This window comes from Chenopodium quinoa, unplaced genomic scaffold (assembly GCF_001683475.1).
Source record: "Chenopodium quinoa cultivar QQ74 unplaced genomic scaffold, ASM168347v1, whole genome shotgun sequence".
Lineage (NCBI taxonomy): Eukaryota > Viridiplantae > Streptophyta > Magnoliopsida > Caryophyllales > Amaranthaceae > Chenopodium > Chenopodium quinoa.
Genome location: NW_018742738.1, coordinates 9437871 through 9456345, shown reverse-complemented (window position 1 = coordinate 9456345; position 18475 = coordinate 9437871). Strand labels below are relative to the sequence as shown.

At 35.0% G+C, this 18475-nt stretch overlaps 1 protein-coding gene across 4 annotated transcripts in view; it reads left to right on the top strand.

Annotated features, from left to right (window-relative positions):
• The first annotated feature begins 5220 nt into the window (after positions 1 to 5220).
• LOC110724212 (CRM-domain containing factor CFM3, chloroplastic/mitochondrial-like) overlaps positions 5221 to 18475 on the top strand; it is a 13912-nt gene continuing 657 nt past the window's right edge. For 2 of the 4 annotated variants that reach the window (XR_002511904.1, XR_002511905.1), the window contains exons 1-9: positions 5221 to 6386; positions 7316 to 7751; positions 7829 to 7959; positions 11142 to 11483; positions 14032 to 14188; positions 14311 to 14603; positions 14704 to 14760; positions 17067 to 17144; positions 17321 to 17527. Coding sequence is in view for 1 of the 4 variants with exons in the window: in XM_021903623.1 (XP_021759315.1) it covers positions 5358 to 6386; positions 7316 to 7751; positions 7829 to 7959; positions 11142 to 11483; positions 14032 to 14188; positions 14311 to 14603; positions 14704 to 14760; positions 17067 to 17144; positions 17321 to 17458 (2661 nt within the window). In the remaining 3 variants the exon portion in view is untranslated. Of the gene's footprint in view, positions 6387 to 7315; positions 7752 to 7828; positions 7960 to 11141; positions 11484 to 14031; positions 14189 to 14310; positions 14604 to 14703; positions 14761 to 17066; positions 17145 to 17320; positions 17758 to 18184; positions 18450 to 18475 lie in introns of those variants that run through there. The other 2 variants (XR_002511903.1, XM_021903623.1) reach the window with 2 other exon arrangements.

Below are 18475 nucleotides of genomic sequence, written 5' to 3'. Positions count from 1 at the left end.
ATGAACAACCTTTCACCGCTATTATTGGTCGGGTTCAGTATTTAATCCCGAGAGTGCTTAAAAAATTGTATTTGATTAAATTCGTATTTTTGAACAGTCCATGGATAAGTCTTGATGTTTGGTAAAAGCATAGTTTTAATTTCATCCCAAATTTATTATTTAATTTCAGCCCAAACCTTTTTTATTTATTTTTGGCCCAAACCTTTTATTTATTTTATTTGCTTATTTTCTTATTTTAGCCCAAATAATAATAAATCAGAAAAGGCCTGAAATTATCAATCGGCATTTAAAATGCTGAACGAAATTAGGGTTAAAATGTATTTAGACGGAAAAGCGGGTTGATTCCCGTCTGACGGTGGGATTTCCCGTGACGCGGGAAACCTGCCGTGACACGGGAATTTCCGTGTCCTTTCCGCGTAAACCTTAACGCGTTTTCTTCCCCGTTTACTAAAAATTTCCCGCGTCACTCAAAAATTGCATCGTGTCACGGGAATGTTTCCCGTCTGATGGTGGGACAACCCGTGTCACGGTACAATTTGCCGTGTCGCGGGATACTTTTTTAGGGTTTTTATCATTTTAGGGTTCCGTGTATTCCCTCAGCACATTTTCTCTATAAATACCCCCTCATTTCTGATGTACGGGGCATCAATTAATTCTCTAGTTTTTTCTCTCTTCTATGCTCTAGCCTAAACACTAGCCTACCCTTCTTCTTTCAAAATTCCTTCTTTAAGTACTCCAAGGAGTCCATACTTTACTCGTGGTTCTGTCCTTAAGTCAAGGCGTGAAAGTTAGAACTGTTTGAGGGTTTGGCCCCAAATCAATTCTATTTAATTTAATTTAATTATTGTTTTATTATTATTATTTCCTTGAAGTAACTAACTCGTTTATTATTTGTAGTTGCAAACAAACAGAATCAAAGTAAGAATTATGTTCCTTTTATTTCTATTATTTTTCTAACGATTTTATATTGTTGGAATTATTGTTAAATTGCTTCCAATATTGATGTTATTCTATTTTTATTATTATTGATCACTATATTGCATGTTTAAAGGGAATATGTAATTGAAAATCACGCCTAATAAGATAATTTGGACAACCGGTTTAGGTTTCTTTTTAATCTTGTTATTAATTCAAGTGATCACAATATTTTAGAATTATATGTTGCATTAATATTAAACCAATTTAGCTTAATAATAGTTTGGAGCAAATTGAATCTTTTTTTGTATGCCTTTGAGATCGCAGGAATCACTTTTCACTATAAAAATCGAGTAGAGGCCAATACGGGCGAATGTGACTCCATGACTCACTTCGTACCATCATCCTCGATCCTCCTTTCGTGGTTCCGAACCATATGGAGTTAGTAATCTCATGGGTTATAAATGGGGTGTAACCTTCACGGGTCAATCGTTGTTGCCTTCGTTGTCCCTTATTCGTGGTTGCCTTATAATGATCCGTGAACGGTTTACAAGTTCCTTAAAAACTTGTTGGCGGCTCTCTACTTTCCTTGTCCCTGATCGTAATGTCAATTCCCTCTTCCTATGAGTGCCAAGCATATTCACAACGTGCTTTTAACGTAGGCGCACTTCAAACGACGCCTACACATAGTTTAGCAGTGTATGTGTCAAACATCTCATTAGGAGGACAGAGATGGAACATTCTTACCTGACGTTGACTTCTTCCAAGAGCAGCTAGCTGATGAGCCAAATGGTTGACTGCCCTCCCAGCATGGAGAATAAGAATAGACTAGTTTTGTTAGAGAAGATGTGCAACGTCCCTAATAATTTTTCCCATGTCATGGTCAACTAGGAATTTGGGTTATTGAGCATTTCCCTTAGAGCATTAGCACTTCCACGTTCCTACAATCACAGGATTTCAGTGAAACCATATATGCTCTTGCTAATGGCCAAAATATATCACTGCTACACCCATATATTTTCTAATCTGATAGGAGCAAACACAACCTACATTTTTTACCGTTCATATTCTAAATTATAGGTTCAGCTATTTCATTTACTTTATAGTGTAATTAGTTTACTTTTATTTGGTTTCTATCTACTTTTGAAATTGATAAAATAATACTCATAGGAGACATTACTAGTTCAATAATAGCACAGTGTGTAAGCAGCAAGTAATATAAGATTTATCTTTATAACTTCTTTAGATGTTGGTAAAATTGTACAAGGTTGTTCAATCTCTCTTACAAAGCCACAACGTCACATTGATTTGAAAGACTGCTTAAGTTTTTGTGAAATATGTAGGAGCTAGATTACAATGAATTTCTAAACCAACATGTCAGCAATTAAGATTAAGAACAAAGAAATGAGCAGCTTTATATCAACCAATGATCAAGAATGAGGCAGAAAAGTGACGAGCTTTGTAATATATTACCACCTGCTGGTTATAAATGTAAACTCCAACGTTCTCCAAGTTTGAAAGATTGCCAACATCATCAAGTTCAACTTCAGTCTTGAAACCAAGTTTTGTCAATACTTTAAAACTTTTAAACTGTTTCAAAAAATTATACATCTAAGAAATATTCAAATCATCTTACAACATGCAAATAATTACCAATGTTACACAAACAAAAGAACCCTCTCCTTTCAGTTTTACCATAATTTTGATTACTAGCTATTTTTTGTTAGAGTAGAAGATCAAAATTTATGCAAAAACATAAGCTAAAAACTAACATTCAAAAAATCATATAACTCAATCGTCATAAAATTACCATGAGAATTTACTCATTAATTCACATAGATTTGTTCACAAACTCACCAACATTCACATAAATTTCAATGTCGGTGTTTTGTACTCAAGGTATTTAAGGAATTCTAGCAACAAAATCAATCACTATAATCATTCACAATTTAACCTCAAAAATTATATATAAGAATCGATTTTCACAATTAAAAACCCTAAATTGACTATACAAAATATAAAATTAACGATGAACAAGGATAGTGAAATTAAAAACGGTGATTAACAAAAAAAAGACTTACCTCAAAAACTACTTCAATGGAATATAGAAAGCCTAGAAGCCGTTTTAATGGAGTAGTGAAAGCTCGAAAGTCGCTTCAATGGAGTAGAGAAAGCTCGGAGCCCGCTTTAATGGAGAATTCAGAGGCTCTTGTAATATAGGAGAGAGAAAATGCCTAAGGAGAGAGAAAGTGCGCATGAGTTTTGGAAAATGAACTGAATATGCATGATTCAATCTGGGTCGTTTGATCGCAAACCTCTTCTCTTAGATCTGACGGTCTAGATTAGTTCCTAGTTCCTATTATAGGATTGGTTCTCATTATAACCTGGTCATATATATATATATATAATTATAAAAGGTTATCACACTAGGAATGCAAGCCATAGTGGTTCGAGAGCCCTAATATCTATAAAAGATCATGGGTTCGAAAATGGAAAGAAACACAAAAAGTATGTAAAAGTAAGAAAAATAATAAGTATAAAAGGCTGCATCTTTTGTTAATATAGTTAATAATATACATGTAAAGTTACTACTAAGCAATTGTAATAACTAAGATCAAATTTTACGTAAAACATGAGCATGTAATATCAACATGCATGAATCAAACAAAGAAACATCAACATGAATAAAACAAGAAACATCAACGTGACTAAAACCCAGAGGATAGTAATGAATTCATAAGTAAGAGAATTTTTTTTTTTCACCATTGTTTTTTAGGTATATATAATACAGTAAATGTTTGAGTTTCCGGTATAGAGGATCTCAAATATAGACAACTATAGAGCATACTCCTCAGAACATTTAGAAGTAGATAGTATTACTTATAAATTTTTTTACAAGTAGGTATAAATATACCTGACTAGAAACTGGTGCTTATAACGTGTTAAAGTTTTACACGATAGGAAGTCTTTTTAATCAGTGAAAGAAAGATAGGAAAGAGTAAAATGAGATGAGTTCAATGTTAGTGTAGTATTGCATCGTTAATATGGCTTATATAGCCAATGCAAGAGTCCTACATATATTGCCTTACAAGTTCACAAGTCTTTAGACTTATATGAAAATTGAAAAATCAAATCAAATAATTGACATTCACATTATCTTCTACTACCTCTGTCCCCGAAAGAACAACCCATTTGGCCTAATTTTAGTCCTAAAAAGAATGACCCATTTGCATTAAAATCCCCACCAATTTGGAATAATATTTGTGCAAAATTAGCTTCCCCATATAAAATTTTGTTTCTCTATGTACTTTTATTACTCTCTCCCTCTACTTTTTTACAAACCTCATGTAAATTTATGTTTCCAATATACTTTTACTTCTTTTTATTTAACTTTCTTAATACTCGCGAAATTAACCCAAATGGGTCGTTCTTTCGGGGACGGAGGGAGTAACATATATATATATATATATATATATATATATATATATATATATATATATATGGAAAATTTGTCAGAAAAAACCTTTTAAATGCCTCATTTTGCAAGAAAAAACCTTTTAAAGCATTCTTTGTTAAAAAAACCACCACGATCACTTTTTTTGTTGAATGAAACCTAAGCCCTCTTTTCCGGCATTGACTAACACTTTCAGGCGTTGACTCACTTCTTTTCCTATTTGCAGCCCACATTTACGTTTTTCCCTCATTCTTTCACTAACAAAAACAAATTTCCAGAAATTCAACACTAGGGCAACAATTTCACAATTCCAAACAAAATTTTCAGCAATGCAAACCAATTTGCATGTATTATTTAACCCTTCACAACTCAAAATCATCAAACAACCAACAACAATTAGGTTAATTATGTTTGTTTTATGTCAATTTTTGGTGATAAAACCTAACAATTTATACGCAAATTGAGCAAATGAAGAATATAGTTGGGTTTGTACTTCACTACGTAATTGGGGAAACATTGTTTTGCGTCCAAGCGCTGTCTTCCTTCGTCAAATGAGTTCGTTTGCTTGTCTACAAAAAAACCCCAATTTTTTTGGGCGAATTTCAAGTATAAAACTAATTACTTAATACTTACCTCAAGTTATTGTTGAAGTATTTATGGCGAGTTGAGAGAGAGATAGAAAAACCCAATTTGATGTGATAGTGTTGCAGAGCATTCATAGAGAAAATGAGAGAGAGAATAGAGTGGAAATACATTGGAGAGAAAATAAAGGGAATATGTAATAGGGGGAGTGCAATTATCAAAACAAGTGGCAGCAAGTAGTAAAAGAAGTGAGTCAACGCCTAAAAGCGTTAGTCAATGCCGAAAAAGAGGGCCTAGGTTTCATTCAACAAAAAAAAGTGATCGTAGTGGGTATTTTTAACAAAGAATGCTTTAAAAGGATTTTTTTTTTACAAAATGAGGCATTTAAAAGGTTCCGACAAATTTCATGAATATATATTATATAAAAGGCCAGCCCAATTTGTTAAAAGATGTTTCGTTGCTAAATTACCCAACAATCTTATCATCTTCTTCCTCAAACTTGAAACCGCCATATTCCTCTGCTTCCTTCTTCGAAGTACTTGTTTTGTATGATGAAACCTCTACTACTAATACTATCTCTTGTATAACTCAACTTCAAATGTACATCCACAAAAGAATGGCATTTACAACAGCTAAGTTATCTGAATTACCATTGCGCAATACCCTCCCTTTCACCTGCTCACACTCTTCTTCTTCCCCTTCTTCAATCTTCAAATCTCCTAAACATTGTTTTTCTATCCCAATTACCTTTTCTTCTCTCAAAACTACACAAACCCACAAAAACCCACATTCAAATTCTTCCCAAAACCCTTCTAAAACCCCTAATTCAGCTCCTTGGATCAAGAAATGGCCTTCAATTGACCCTTCAACTGTTCAAAATGATGCTGACTTTGGTAATTCTAGTAAAGGGAGTAGAATTGTGGAGAATAAAGGGAAGAGTGCAATTGAGAGGATTGTAAATAGGTTGAGGAGTTTGGGTTTGGAATCAGATGATGAGGATATGAGTGATTTGGATGAGGAGGGTTTTAGGGAGGAGGAGAAATTGGGGGATTTGTTGAAGAGGGATTGGATTAGGAATGATACTATGTTGGTTGAAGAAGAGAAGAGGAGTGATTATGGGTTGTTGCCTTGGGAGAGGGAGGAGGGGGAGGAGGAGGATGTGGGTGTGGTTAGGGAGGTGAGAACAAGTGAAAAGAAGGCGAAACGGGTTGTTAGAGGGAATACATTGGCTGATTTGACGATTGAGGAATCGGAGTTGAAGAGATTGAGAGGGCAAGGGATGGTATTGAGGGATAAAGTTAATGTGCCTAAAGCTGGACTTACTCAGGCTGTGTTGGAGAAGATTCATACAAAATGGAAAAAAAAGGAGTTGGTTAGGTTGAGATTTCATGAAGATTTAGCTCATGATATGAAGACTGCCCATATTCTTGTAGAGGTATATTGAACTGTCAGCTTAAAATATAGTGCTTTAGTAATTTGTGCTTGTTTGATTCAGATGATGACAATGCATGTTATTCGCGGACTCCTGATTTTGAGCATTTGTTGATTATGTTTGCTTCACATAAATAATGATAACAGATACTGTGACTAATTAGCTTCATTCTTTCCTAGTCAGTGTAATTGATGGTTTTTGGGGTTAAGCGAGGGTTGGGATGGCCTGAGAACTCAAACTAAGAGAGTGGAAGTTGCTTATTTGTCTCACGATTCATTTTTATCATGTATGCTTGTTGCACATGCTTGTTTAACACTGTTAACTACAGAGCATATTGTTATAATCCTCGAACTTTGTATTAAGCAGTAACAGAAGGAAGAGGTTGGCAGGTTTATCGCCTAGGCACTTGTGTGTTCAATACTGCATGTGTACTGAACTTGCTTGCTTACATTCTCAAGAGATACCTTTTATCGCCTAGGCACTTGTGTGTTCAATACTGCATTTGTACTGAACTTGGTTGCTTTATCTTATACACTTAATACATAGGCGCTTGTGTGTTCAATACTGCATGTGTACTGAACCTGCTTGCTATACACATGTATCTTCCAGTTTAAGGTTGTTGGTATTGTTTGCTGTAAGTCTATGGTGTTGAAACATAGTTTCAAAATAAATGGTGGCCATTGACTCATTGTAATCCTAGAATGCACAAGACATATAAAAATAACAGTTCTTATTTGGCCTTTATACTAAGTTGGACTGTTCAGAGTTTCTAGATACAAAAGATGTTGGTTTAATCTAATCATGTCCATAATTTGCAATAGAAAATCGTTTTTCTTAAAAATATGCTGCTGAAAACTAAGTATTGGTGGTGCATTTACTTGTTTATGGCAGGAAAGTTGTTTAATTCAAATTAACTATTTTTTCTTGAACAGCACCGAACTGGGGGTTTAGTCATATGGAGATCGGGAAGTGTTATGGTGGTTTACCGTGGAAAGAACTATGAAGGCCCCCTACCTAAATTAAATCCAGATACATCATCTGTAAATATAGCTGCAGTAAATAATGGGAATGATGCTGGTGCATCATTAGAAACTATTTCACCACAAGTAAAAGCTCTGGAACAATCTAGGAATCTGACAGCTGAGGAAGTTGAATATAATGATCTTCTTGATTGTTTGGGGCCTCGATTTGTTGATTGGTGGGGTACTGGAATTCTTCCGGTTGATGGTGATTTGCTTCCTCAAACAGTTCCTGGTTTCAAGCCACCATTGAGGTTACTCCCAACTGGGATGCGGTTGGCAGTGACTAATGCTGAGTTGACCACTTTACGAAAACTGGCCAAGTCACTTCCTTGTCATTTTGCTCTTGGTATGGATTATCCCTTCTTTAGTGCTTATTAATATCTCTTCCATAGTATGACGTCAATATTATTCTGGAATGTGAAGGTAGAAATAGACATCATCAGGGCTTGGCAGCTGCTATAATTAAGCTTTGGGAAAAGAGTTTAGTTGCAAAGATTGCTGTAAAACGAGGAATTCAGAACACTAACAATGAGCTGATGTCAGAGGAGTTGAAGGCACTTTTCTTTCTCATCTCTTACATAGTCGTTATTTGCCTTTTCTTCTATTAATTGTCATTTCAGCGAGTTTGTTCTGTGCAATTATGTGTCTGTTTATTGTTCCAATTCTTCTACAGCTATGTACTTGTTTTTACTGATTTTTCTTCCTTGCTGAAAAAGAATTATACTTCCTATGAGACAATTTGAAGTGATCAGTGCTTAAACATATACTTCTGTGATGATATTATTTACTTAAAGATTGACCTTTTACAATGTATGATTTCAAATATTTTTGTGCATTAGTTATATGGACTTCTAAATCTTAGTAAACTTATTGTCATTAAAGGGCATATGATAAAAAATTGCTAATGGTATTCCTTTGATCTTGGACAATGACAAACCACAAAGATACCATGCTGTTTCTTTTATTCTATTGGCAAGGGTGAGAACTAAATAGCAGCAATTTTGGGTGCAGTTGTGATAATTATTGTATGAATGCCTAGGTTTAGCTGTAAAGTGCAAGGATGCGTTAAATTGGATGGATCTAGGATATTTAAGTTTCTGTACATTTAACATTTTTTTTTTTTAATTTTTTAATTTTGTATTTATTTTTTATTTTTTTTGGCAGCAGGATGTACAAGATAAAAAATAAATAAAATAAAAACAGTACATGACTACTCCTTATTCCTGGCGTTAGGTACTAGGCTTTGGGTCGTCTTAACACTAATACAAAGGCACTTATTATTATAACTAACATTACAACATTGAGAGCTAATAGCACTAACACAATCTTGGATTCTTGAAGTTGCTTCTTCCTTGGATGATTGTAGAGATCCATTGAGGGGGGAGTAACGTACTTCCTTTTTTCATCAGCTTGGTACCTGCACTTTAAACCATGGTTAGAAGGGAATGAGCGATCACCTATGTGATGGGTTGAACATCTTCTCGTGTGGCATCTTGTTGTATGTCGGGTCTTGACATTTGAGCTAGTCTTTTGAGTCCTTCTCTTAGAAGCACAAAGTAGATGCTGGGTCAGCTTCTTCTGTATGGTGGATGCCAATTGAAACTCAGTTACATCTTGAGCCTTGGCTTCATCTGTAGGCTTTGCTTCTTGTTGAGCCTTAACTTCTTCCACCTCACTGACTTCATCACTCTTGTTAGCTGAGCCATTCTTCGATGATGGAATAACTCTGACTTGGAAGTAGGTTCCTGACCTGGAGTTGAAACACTTGATAGTCTTTCCTTGTTTCATCAGAAGATAATCCTTTGTTGAGATTCTCTAAGAAAGGAGCTCTACCTTTTACGGTTTTGAAACCGATATTTAGGCTCCACAAGATGATTGTTTTCATTGCCTTCTTTAGTAGAAGGAGAATTAAGGTTATTCTTAAACTGATTTGAAGATTCTTTATCTAGACCACCTGATGAGAGGCCTGGTCTTGACATTCCTGAACACAGCTTGAAGTAGGGGCTTGTTCCAATTCCGGATTTGGATCACTTTCAACTTGGTGGCTTGCATAAACCTTTTCACACTTTTTTGTTAGCTTCTCTTGTGAAGGGAGGCTAGTTCCAAGAGCATTTGGGATAATTCCTGGATTAACTACCTTCTGACCACCAAAATATGATACTCTTCACTGAACCCAACTTCTTGACCACTACTTGATTTGAGGGTTCAAGATTGTAAGCGGCCAATACATTCAAATGGGCTCAGTGTATCCCGGAAAGGTGCTGTTTTCGCAGAGTATATCCTAACAATTGAGCAGCTTGAGCTATCTGTTTCCATAGCAAGACTGGAAGCACTGAAGAATGATACCAAAGCATAACATGTCTGTTTCCTTGTAAAGTTGCTGGTTTCGGTGTCTGTTCTAGTAATTGTGTCAGAATGTGAGAAAGTTGATGCTATTGAAACTTGGGAGCACAATGAGAAAGAATTTTCTTTTCTAATTGAAATGGTATATTTCCTTGTAAAGTTGCTTGTTTAATAGTAATAATGTTGTGTCTTGATTAGATTTTTTTTTTTTATCACAAAAGGGAACTTTGGGAAAGACCTAAGGAAGCTGCTCAGTACATCACTGTGATGGAAGAACACCAAGGGAATGGATTTATAAGTCTGACTAATCAAATTTATAATTGAAGAGCATCATGATGGATATGTAGTGCAAGTATGCAGCAAAATACAAACCATTAGTAGAAGGTAGGGGCTGAAGAAAAAATCGATTAACATAATGTCATAATCATTGAAAGCACCTCAATACTGATATGTTGATTAGCAGTGGTGTTCTTCTACGTTACTTTAGCTATCTTTTTTCCCTTTAGTGCGATCATTGAATTTGGTTATCCTCCACCTTCAGCTAAAATATTTAAAGCACAAGTCTTTGCTGCAGTAGTACAATAGAATTGATGGACTTTGCTAAATTAGTGTGAAAGAACGAAAATCACTTGCTGCTAATTGTTGCCTCGTAATTTCCCACACAATCCCTTTGCTATATTGATTTTGTTATGAACTGGTTTGCAGTTTGCCCCTATATTTTATGGGACTAGACTAAAGTTGGGTTGGTTTCAGATGGAACATATTTGCTTAAACGTGTTTAAAGCATTGGCCAGTTCTAGATGGCAGTGATCTTTCTCAGTTTCCCTGAGAGAACTTTTAATCTTCAGTTCTGGAACATTATTTTTGTTGCCATGGACAGTAAAATAAAGCTCTCAAAAACAGTGAAAATAACCTATTTGGCTGAAGGTTGGCTCATAACACCTCTTACAAGGCTGTGATGCTGGGTAGTAATGTTTATACGTATTAACTGCCCTTTGATATTAGGTTCTCTTTTCATATACTCTTCATTCCTGCATCATTGTGCAATAAACTAATGTTAGGGAAAGGGGTATATTGGGTAGTGCAATATAATTCAACTAGTAGTGTCTTGTAGAGAAAGATATGGGCGGTTTTTCAAGATGTAATATTATGAATAAGAGAAGATTAGGAAGGAATTGGTGAGTTGAATGTTGATCGAGTATGTTGGGTTAGCTTATTTAAGCTAAAATAGAATAGAATCCACCTCTTGAAAGTTGAATTATCACTCTTAATTTCTGTAACTCAGTTTACTAATCAATAGTATCTTCTTCTTCCCTAATTTCTTCCATTAATGAAGTTTAACCTGTCTTAATTCACAGTTCATTGGTTTATTGGCTAATTGGTCTTGCTACAGGCACTCACGGGAGGCACCTTGCTGCTGCGAAACAAGTATTTTATTGTTATATATCGTGGAAAAGATTTCCTTCCACGTAGTGTGGCTGCTGCTGTTTTGGAAAGACAGGAACTCACAAAAAAGATCCAAGATGCTGAAGAAACTGCACGAATTGGTTCATATGTGGCACCTACAACTTATGAAGCTGAAGATGCCCCTGCTGGTACACTAGCTGAGTTCTATGAAGCCCAAGCCAGATGGGGCAGAGAAATATCAGCTGAAGAACGAGAAAAGATGATAGAAGAAGCTTCCACTGCTAAAAGTGTGAAAGAGGTCAAGCGAGTTGAGCATAAATTAGCTCTGGTAAGCATGCTGATCTTATTATAAGGCTGACTAGACTGCATAATTAGAAGCTGGACTGCAAAAGATGTGATAAATCAAATTTTGGCACATATCATATTAGCTGTCTAAGAAACATGAACTCCGTGATCTTTGTGCAAGTCGCATTTAGTGTCAGTTTTGCTTCTCATTGAAGATATTTATCCCTTCATCTTAGAAACATGTCATCTTTTGAAATTCAAATTGTAAAGTGGGCATTGTAATGGGTTTACTCCGTGTCGTTGAGTAAGTGTTCTACGTATAAAAACTTTATGTATAGGAGATGTTTGTACGAGATGTTAGGGAATATAATTTTTTAATTTTAAAGCGCTTTTCTTTTCTGACATAGAAAAAGGGCCAGATCAGTGTTAATTTGGTGCAATTAAAGGATGACATTGATTTAAGATATAATATCATATTAGTTTGATATGAGTACAAGGTCTGAATATTGTGTGAAGATATGAGAGGATATCATGTGTGTTGATATTCCTCCCTACTTTACTAGTTCTTTGTCATGTTGCCTTTAGTCATCGATTCCTTGCACCTTTTTGTGGTCTGTTGTGGTGCAGCAGGACGGATTGCTCATAGCTCATTTTATTTGATTCAAATCTAGAGTGTAGACAAGTCAATTATCAAGTAATATTAACTTTATACAAATTTATTTGGAGTTCCAACTCTTCCAAGGCCATTTTCCCTAAACCAAATGTGTTTGCTTCAGAGTATTGCACATGTAATTGCATCTAAAAGCCTTATATCATTCTTTTCATGGTCCTTTTTTAGTGGAGTGTGATTAATAGCTCAATAAATTGTGATCAATTTATTCACCCACCTCTATTTCAATTTAAAGTGTTTGGGCTTCTATTGGTAATCAAGAGTGCTTGCCTAATCTTGCACCGGTTGGTTTAATTATGAGCTCGAGTTTTATTCTTCGCTCCTATGCGTTCTTATTGTAATAAAATTGTTGGTGCTCACTGATCGTGTATTGTGTGTTGGTACTGAAAGTCCATTTTGATGTTGTGTTAGATACTATTGATATATAACGGCACAGGTCTATGATATTCATTCTGTAGGGTTCCATTTGTAGATCGTTCTTGTTCATAGTCTTTTGGTTTTGAAAAGCCAGCAACTTTTTGAACAGTTGAATAGCATATAGAACTTAAGTGAAAAAGTGCATACTTTGTTTTGGCTTCTATAAGTTATTGTGACCTTCCTTCCCTAATGAATCAGCCAAAATGTAGCACAGGATTGGAAATGAGATGTAGAATGAGAAAACCTGATTTCTCAAAATTAGTAACTGCAAAGCTGTAGTTAATAATTTAAAAATATTTTTCCCTCAAAAAAAATTGAAAATATTTTTGATCAATTTTTATCATCCTTTTCTTGTAAATAAATTTTTTTTTAAAAAATGCTACTTTCAATAATCAGTACCGATTCAATTTTATTTATTTATTTTTGTAATAAATGATATTTTCTCTATTTTTTAAATATTGCACAACTTGCCTTTTAATGAAGTTTCACAAAAATTGCGCCATAACCATTTTAGGAAATAAAATATTTGTGTTCACACTAAAAATACCCAATATTCCCCTACTTTTAACATTTCATTCTTTAGTTTATATTTACATCACATGGATAATTTTGTACTTTTACCCATCTCTCTCTTCCTGTTTCCCACTACCAAAAAAAGTGTACCCAACCTCTATGGTGCAATAATAAAAGAACGGAGGAAGTATACATAATGTTTTTAAGTGCATAGTAATAAAGCTAAAAGAAATCATCTGATTTTATGTGCATTAAATTATACAAGTCTAAGTAATAAGTCAAGGCCATAAGACTTAAAATCTCATTAATCTGTCACATGTGATGATGTGATCACTCACATCTTCCTCTCCCCCTCTTCTGGTCAAGACAACCCCCTTGCACTCATCTTGAGCAATCAGCCCATATGTGATATGACTCCTTGGTGGCTATCAGAAGCTATTGATGGTGACAATCAACAAGTCAGCATTGAAAGGTGGATATAGTGAGTGGAGAAGAGATAGAGAAATCTCGTGTGAAGTTTCTTGGGTTTCACTTTCCCTTCCCTCTAATAACCCCTTGTTGGCACAACTGTGTTTCAAAATGCTTCGGTGTAGAGATTATTTTGACGTTAGACAATGAATCATTTGTATACTTGCCTACCCGTTTTGTAGACTTTTCATGTGCATTTCATCTGGTCTCCGGATCCCAAAAAAACAAGTCTCCTAATATTTCCATGCTTCATAGGTGATGATGAATTGTAATATTTATAGTAGAAAAACAACTATTACAACAATGGTGAAGGCGATGATAACAACAATAACACTAACAATATTGTTGACACTAACTAGCTAAGTTGATTAAAGCCTTGGGGTTGTTGTATTGATTCGATTTAAGTTAATGCACTGTGTGGCTCTCTCAGCACAAACATGTTCCGTCAATATTGAAGGTTAAATTACTTTATTTTAAGAACAATATATATTGGTGTTTTTTCTAATTTTCTACGCATGACCAGGCCCAGTCAAAAAAGCTCAGAGCAGAGACGTTGTTAGCAAAAATAGAAGCATCAATGGTACCTGTTGGTCCGTCTGATGACCTGGAAACAATCACTGATGAGGAAAGGTTTACTTTTCGCAGGATTGGCTTAAGCATGAAAGCATACTTGCCTCTTGGTGAGAAATCCTTATTTTATACATAAGATGTCTTGTTTGCTGTCAAGCCATCAGCAAATATCAGATGTAGTCTGTATTTCATGGAAAAATTGCTTTCGTCATATGTTGTGATTATTGCGTAGGTATCCGTGGTATTTTTGATGGTGTAATTCAAAATATGCATTTGCATTGGAAACATAGAGAACTAGTCAAGCTAATCACCAAACAGAAGACCCTTGCCTTCGTAGAGGAAACAGCTAGACTATTGGAGTATGAAAGTGGTGGCATATTGGTCGCTATAGAACGGGTGCCAAAAGGTTATGCTATCATATATTACCGTGGAAAGAATTATCAGAGGCCTGTTAGCTTGAGGCCAAGAAATTTGTTGACAAAAGCAAAAGCATTTAAACGTGCAATTGCAATGCAGCGGCATGAGGTTTGATCCATATGTTTCAGTTTTTTCTTCCTAAAAATTGTAATTTCTGCAGAAAATTTATGATTAATTTTCTGTTTCATGTGGTAATGAAATTTTGCAGGCCCTTAGTCAGCACATATCTGAATTGGAGAGTAGCATAGAACAGATGAAAAACAGTGTAAGTAGTAATAAACTTTATTAACTATAAGCATGAGGTCATAAGTTATCGACTTTTTGCTCCTATTTTAGATTTTTGTAAACTACTAATATGCCATCATTAAACCAAATGTCTTATCAACACAAAACAGCGCCTTCTATTTATTTATTTTGTAAAAAACCAAATGTTGTTTTCTTGCAGGCTCATTTTTCATAACATTAAAAAATACTGTTATAATTGTTGTTTAAGAAATCGAAAAGTCTGAACACTAATTTATAGATTATTGATCTTTTGTATAAATGTTAACATTTAGGCAGGTATTTTTTGAAAGGGAAAGGGAGAGAGTTTAGGAAAGGGATAGAAGGAAAATGGAAAGTTAAAGATGTTTCATTTGATATCATATGTTGTTTGATTGTAGAAATAAAAATATAACTAATCAACCATTCTTTCTTCTTCCTTTACTCACCAGTCACCACTAACCTCACCAAATCATTAGTCACCATCATCCTATCTTTTCCTTCTCTCTTCTCTCATCATAAACTCCATCTTCTTTTTCTCACTGCCTACCTCCCTCTTTATCATGTCAACGAGGACCTCCTTCAACATTGGCAGTATGTTATCGTCCTCACTTATATTGCTCACTGGATTTAGAGATCTAATTCAGTCATTAAAACAAAAGATCTAGAGTTTTTATGGTATAATTAACCATCTAAATCCATAATTATCTATACGAATGTAGTGTTTTTTTCCCCCATTTTACTCTCAAAATCCTTTTTCTTCTCGCTTGCTTTTTGGTAGTGGTGAATTGATGATGGTGGTGGTTTGTGTGGCTGTTGGTGGGTTTTGTTGAGGTAAGTGGGTGGTTTTCTTTGAGGAATTCTGTTTGGTGACCAATTGGTGGTGATTTGGATTGGTAAGTCAACTCAGTGGTGGTGCTAGTAGTCGGGGTAATGGGGTTGAGAGGTGACAGCTTAAGTTTGTGGTGGTTGGAGAGTGGAGACCTTGGGGTGGTAGGTTCGGCAACAGGTGATCTCAAAGGTTGTGGGTGGCTGGGGTGTACAAAGTGTCGATAGCTAGGGGCAATGAGATTGGAAAACTTTCATGCGAGGGGTGGGGGTGGGGGTGGGAATGGTGAATCATTGTAGAGGAAATTAGGGGTGAGGAATTTGACTTAACCAACAGCTAAGGAAAAAAAGTCTTGTGATTCTCTTACCCTTTGATGAAGACCACAACCAAATGCCCACTTAAAGTTTTCTGTGCAGCATATAGTAAGCAATATTATTATTTATGTAAAACTGATTATCTCCTACTTTTTTCTTACTCCTACTCATCTTGTACTCCATCTCTCTTACTTTATCCATTTCTTGTTTTGTTAATGGTCATTTTGTTATTTTGGAACTTCGAGACTGATAACAAACCTCTTAGACCATCTCTAATGGTGAGACTTGAGTGAGTTTTTTTAGGAGAGAGACTAGAGAGAGTAATTTTCGCAAAGGATACCAATAAGTTGGTATCTAAACTTAGCAACTCCAAAATAAAGTTGCTAAGTTTAGATACTCAACTTTGAGTCTCATTTGACAAAAAGTGTGGGCCCTTATCAATATTATAATATGTTTTGTAATTTACTTGTATGTAAGTTTTAATTTTATTTTTTTTCTAAAAAACCTTAAAATATGATTTGGTGGACCATTGATAAATTAGACTTCACATGAGTTGCTAAATTGAGAAGTGGGTTGGGTGTCACCATTAGAGGTAAAAAACAACTCATTTTGTATTTCAATACTCAAAGTTGAGTCTCACCATTAGAGATGGTCTTAAATTTTAATCATTTTCATTTACTTTTCAATCTATTTTGATTCTGTTAAAACAATTTTGTTTAATTTAATTTAACTATTTTGTATCGATTTGTTTTATTTTGAAACAAAATGTATGAAAACTAATTTTAAACAGCAATTTATCTAAGATATTTAAAAATTTATTGTCAATGCTTCAATTTGATGATTATCAATGTGCTTTGTTGCAAGTAGTTTAAAAGATTTTCTATATACACGCTTTTGAGTTACTACTAAATACTTTTATGTTTATCTGCTTTACTTCTAAGGAACAAAATTGGTTCTCAATTATAATTTTAGACTTGTTTCTTATTGGAACTTGATCGGGTGGAAAAGATAGATGGGTTACATATATAGCTATTCAAAGCTTTTGAAGAACTCATTTTAAGATTATCAAATTCAATATTGTATTTTTTGTGACAGTTATAGGTCTTCTAAATTCAGCTATGTTTATAGTTATATAAATTTTTAGACTAATCCCTTATTAAACTACAGGGTGATAGTAAATCTACAGAAGATGGAAAGGCCTCCAGCTTTAATGTTGAATTTGGTTCAGACTCAGAAATCAGCCATGTGAGACATTTTACCTCTCCGCTTTGAGTGACTTTGTGTATATTACTTCCATATATTTGGGGCTTTCACAGAAGCCAGGAGGGTGAGATTGGGGTAGTAAAGTGGGGTAAGTGGGTTAGTTAGTGTCTTATAATAAGTTCACATTCTTCATCTACGATATTTTGCTTGTGTTGCAGGGTCTCTCGATGATTAATACAGATTCTGGTGATGAGGAAGATGATGAAGAAGATGATGACTTCAATGACTCTGATGATGACTTTGATTATTCTGATGACGATTCCAATGAGTTCACAAGTATTGAGGATCTGGATTAATCCTTCCGTTAAAGTGCTGCAAAACTATATTTCTTATTGGATGACTTGTATGAAAGGACTCAAATTAAGGTAATTGGGAACATTGTAACTTAAGTTTCCTATCACATGAAATTCTAAGTTGATGTTGCTGTGCATTTAATGATTGTTAGTTTACTTCTTGGGAAATTATTTTTGGCTTTGTTTTGTGTCCTAGCAACTAATTCCACATATCTCATCAAACAATGGGTCATGGAGAGGCCTTCATGTTGTAGAGCCTTTGATAATCAGTAATAGCATCACTGATTTGTACATTTCTGTAATTTAGCTCCCTCTCTGGCATGCTTACCTATTTTTGTCTCATGATTGTTTATTTTTATTTCAATTTATTGAGTTCTTCTTTGTTCAACCTTCTCCAAGTTTTTTTTTTCCCTCTTTTGTTTTGGGAAAGAAGTCCCTTAGGGGAAAAATTAGGGATCCCACTTGCTTGGGGTGAGTATCGATCTTCTCTTATAGGGGTGGAAGGAGGGCCTCCAATCACTAGGCCAACCTTAATTCTCCAACCAAACTTCTCCAAGTGGTCTGACAATCTAGCATAGTCTCTTTCGATAAAGATATTTTGCTAACATATAAAATGCCTAAATTGATATTCAAACAAATCTATCCAATTACAAACGTGGACCTTTTTTTTTTTGGTTGTTTTTTGTTTGAAGGAATTACTAACTTGGACATGGACTTATACATTGACAGAACTCTCCAGTTATGAGAGACCTGGATATTCATCAATAAACATGATAACTGTCCGAAATTGTGGTGCCGTTTCATAGCGTCATCTTCAGCCTTTGCTGCTGAGGTGCATCTGATCTGTGTCTGCCATCCATGTACAGCAGTACATACCCATTCTCCACAAGGCTTCTAGTCTGACAAGGAAGCCTGGATTAAGGAAACATCTACAAACACAAGGAACTCTTTATGGGAAAGAGAGAGAGAGAGAGAGAGAGAGAGAGAGAGAGAGAGAGAGAGAGAGAGGGGGGGGGGGTG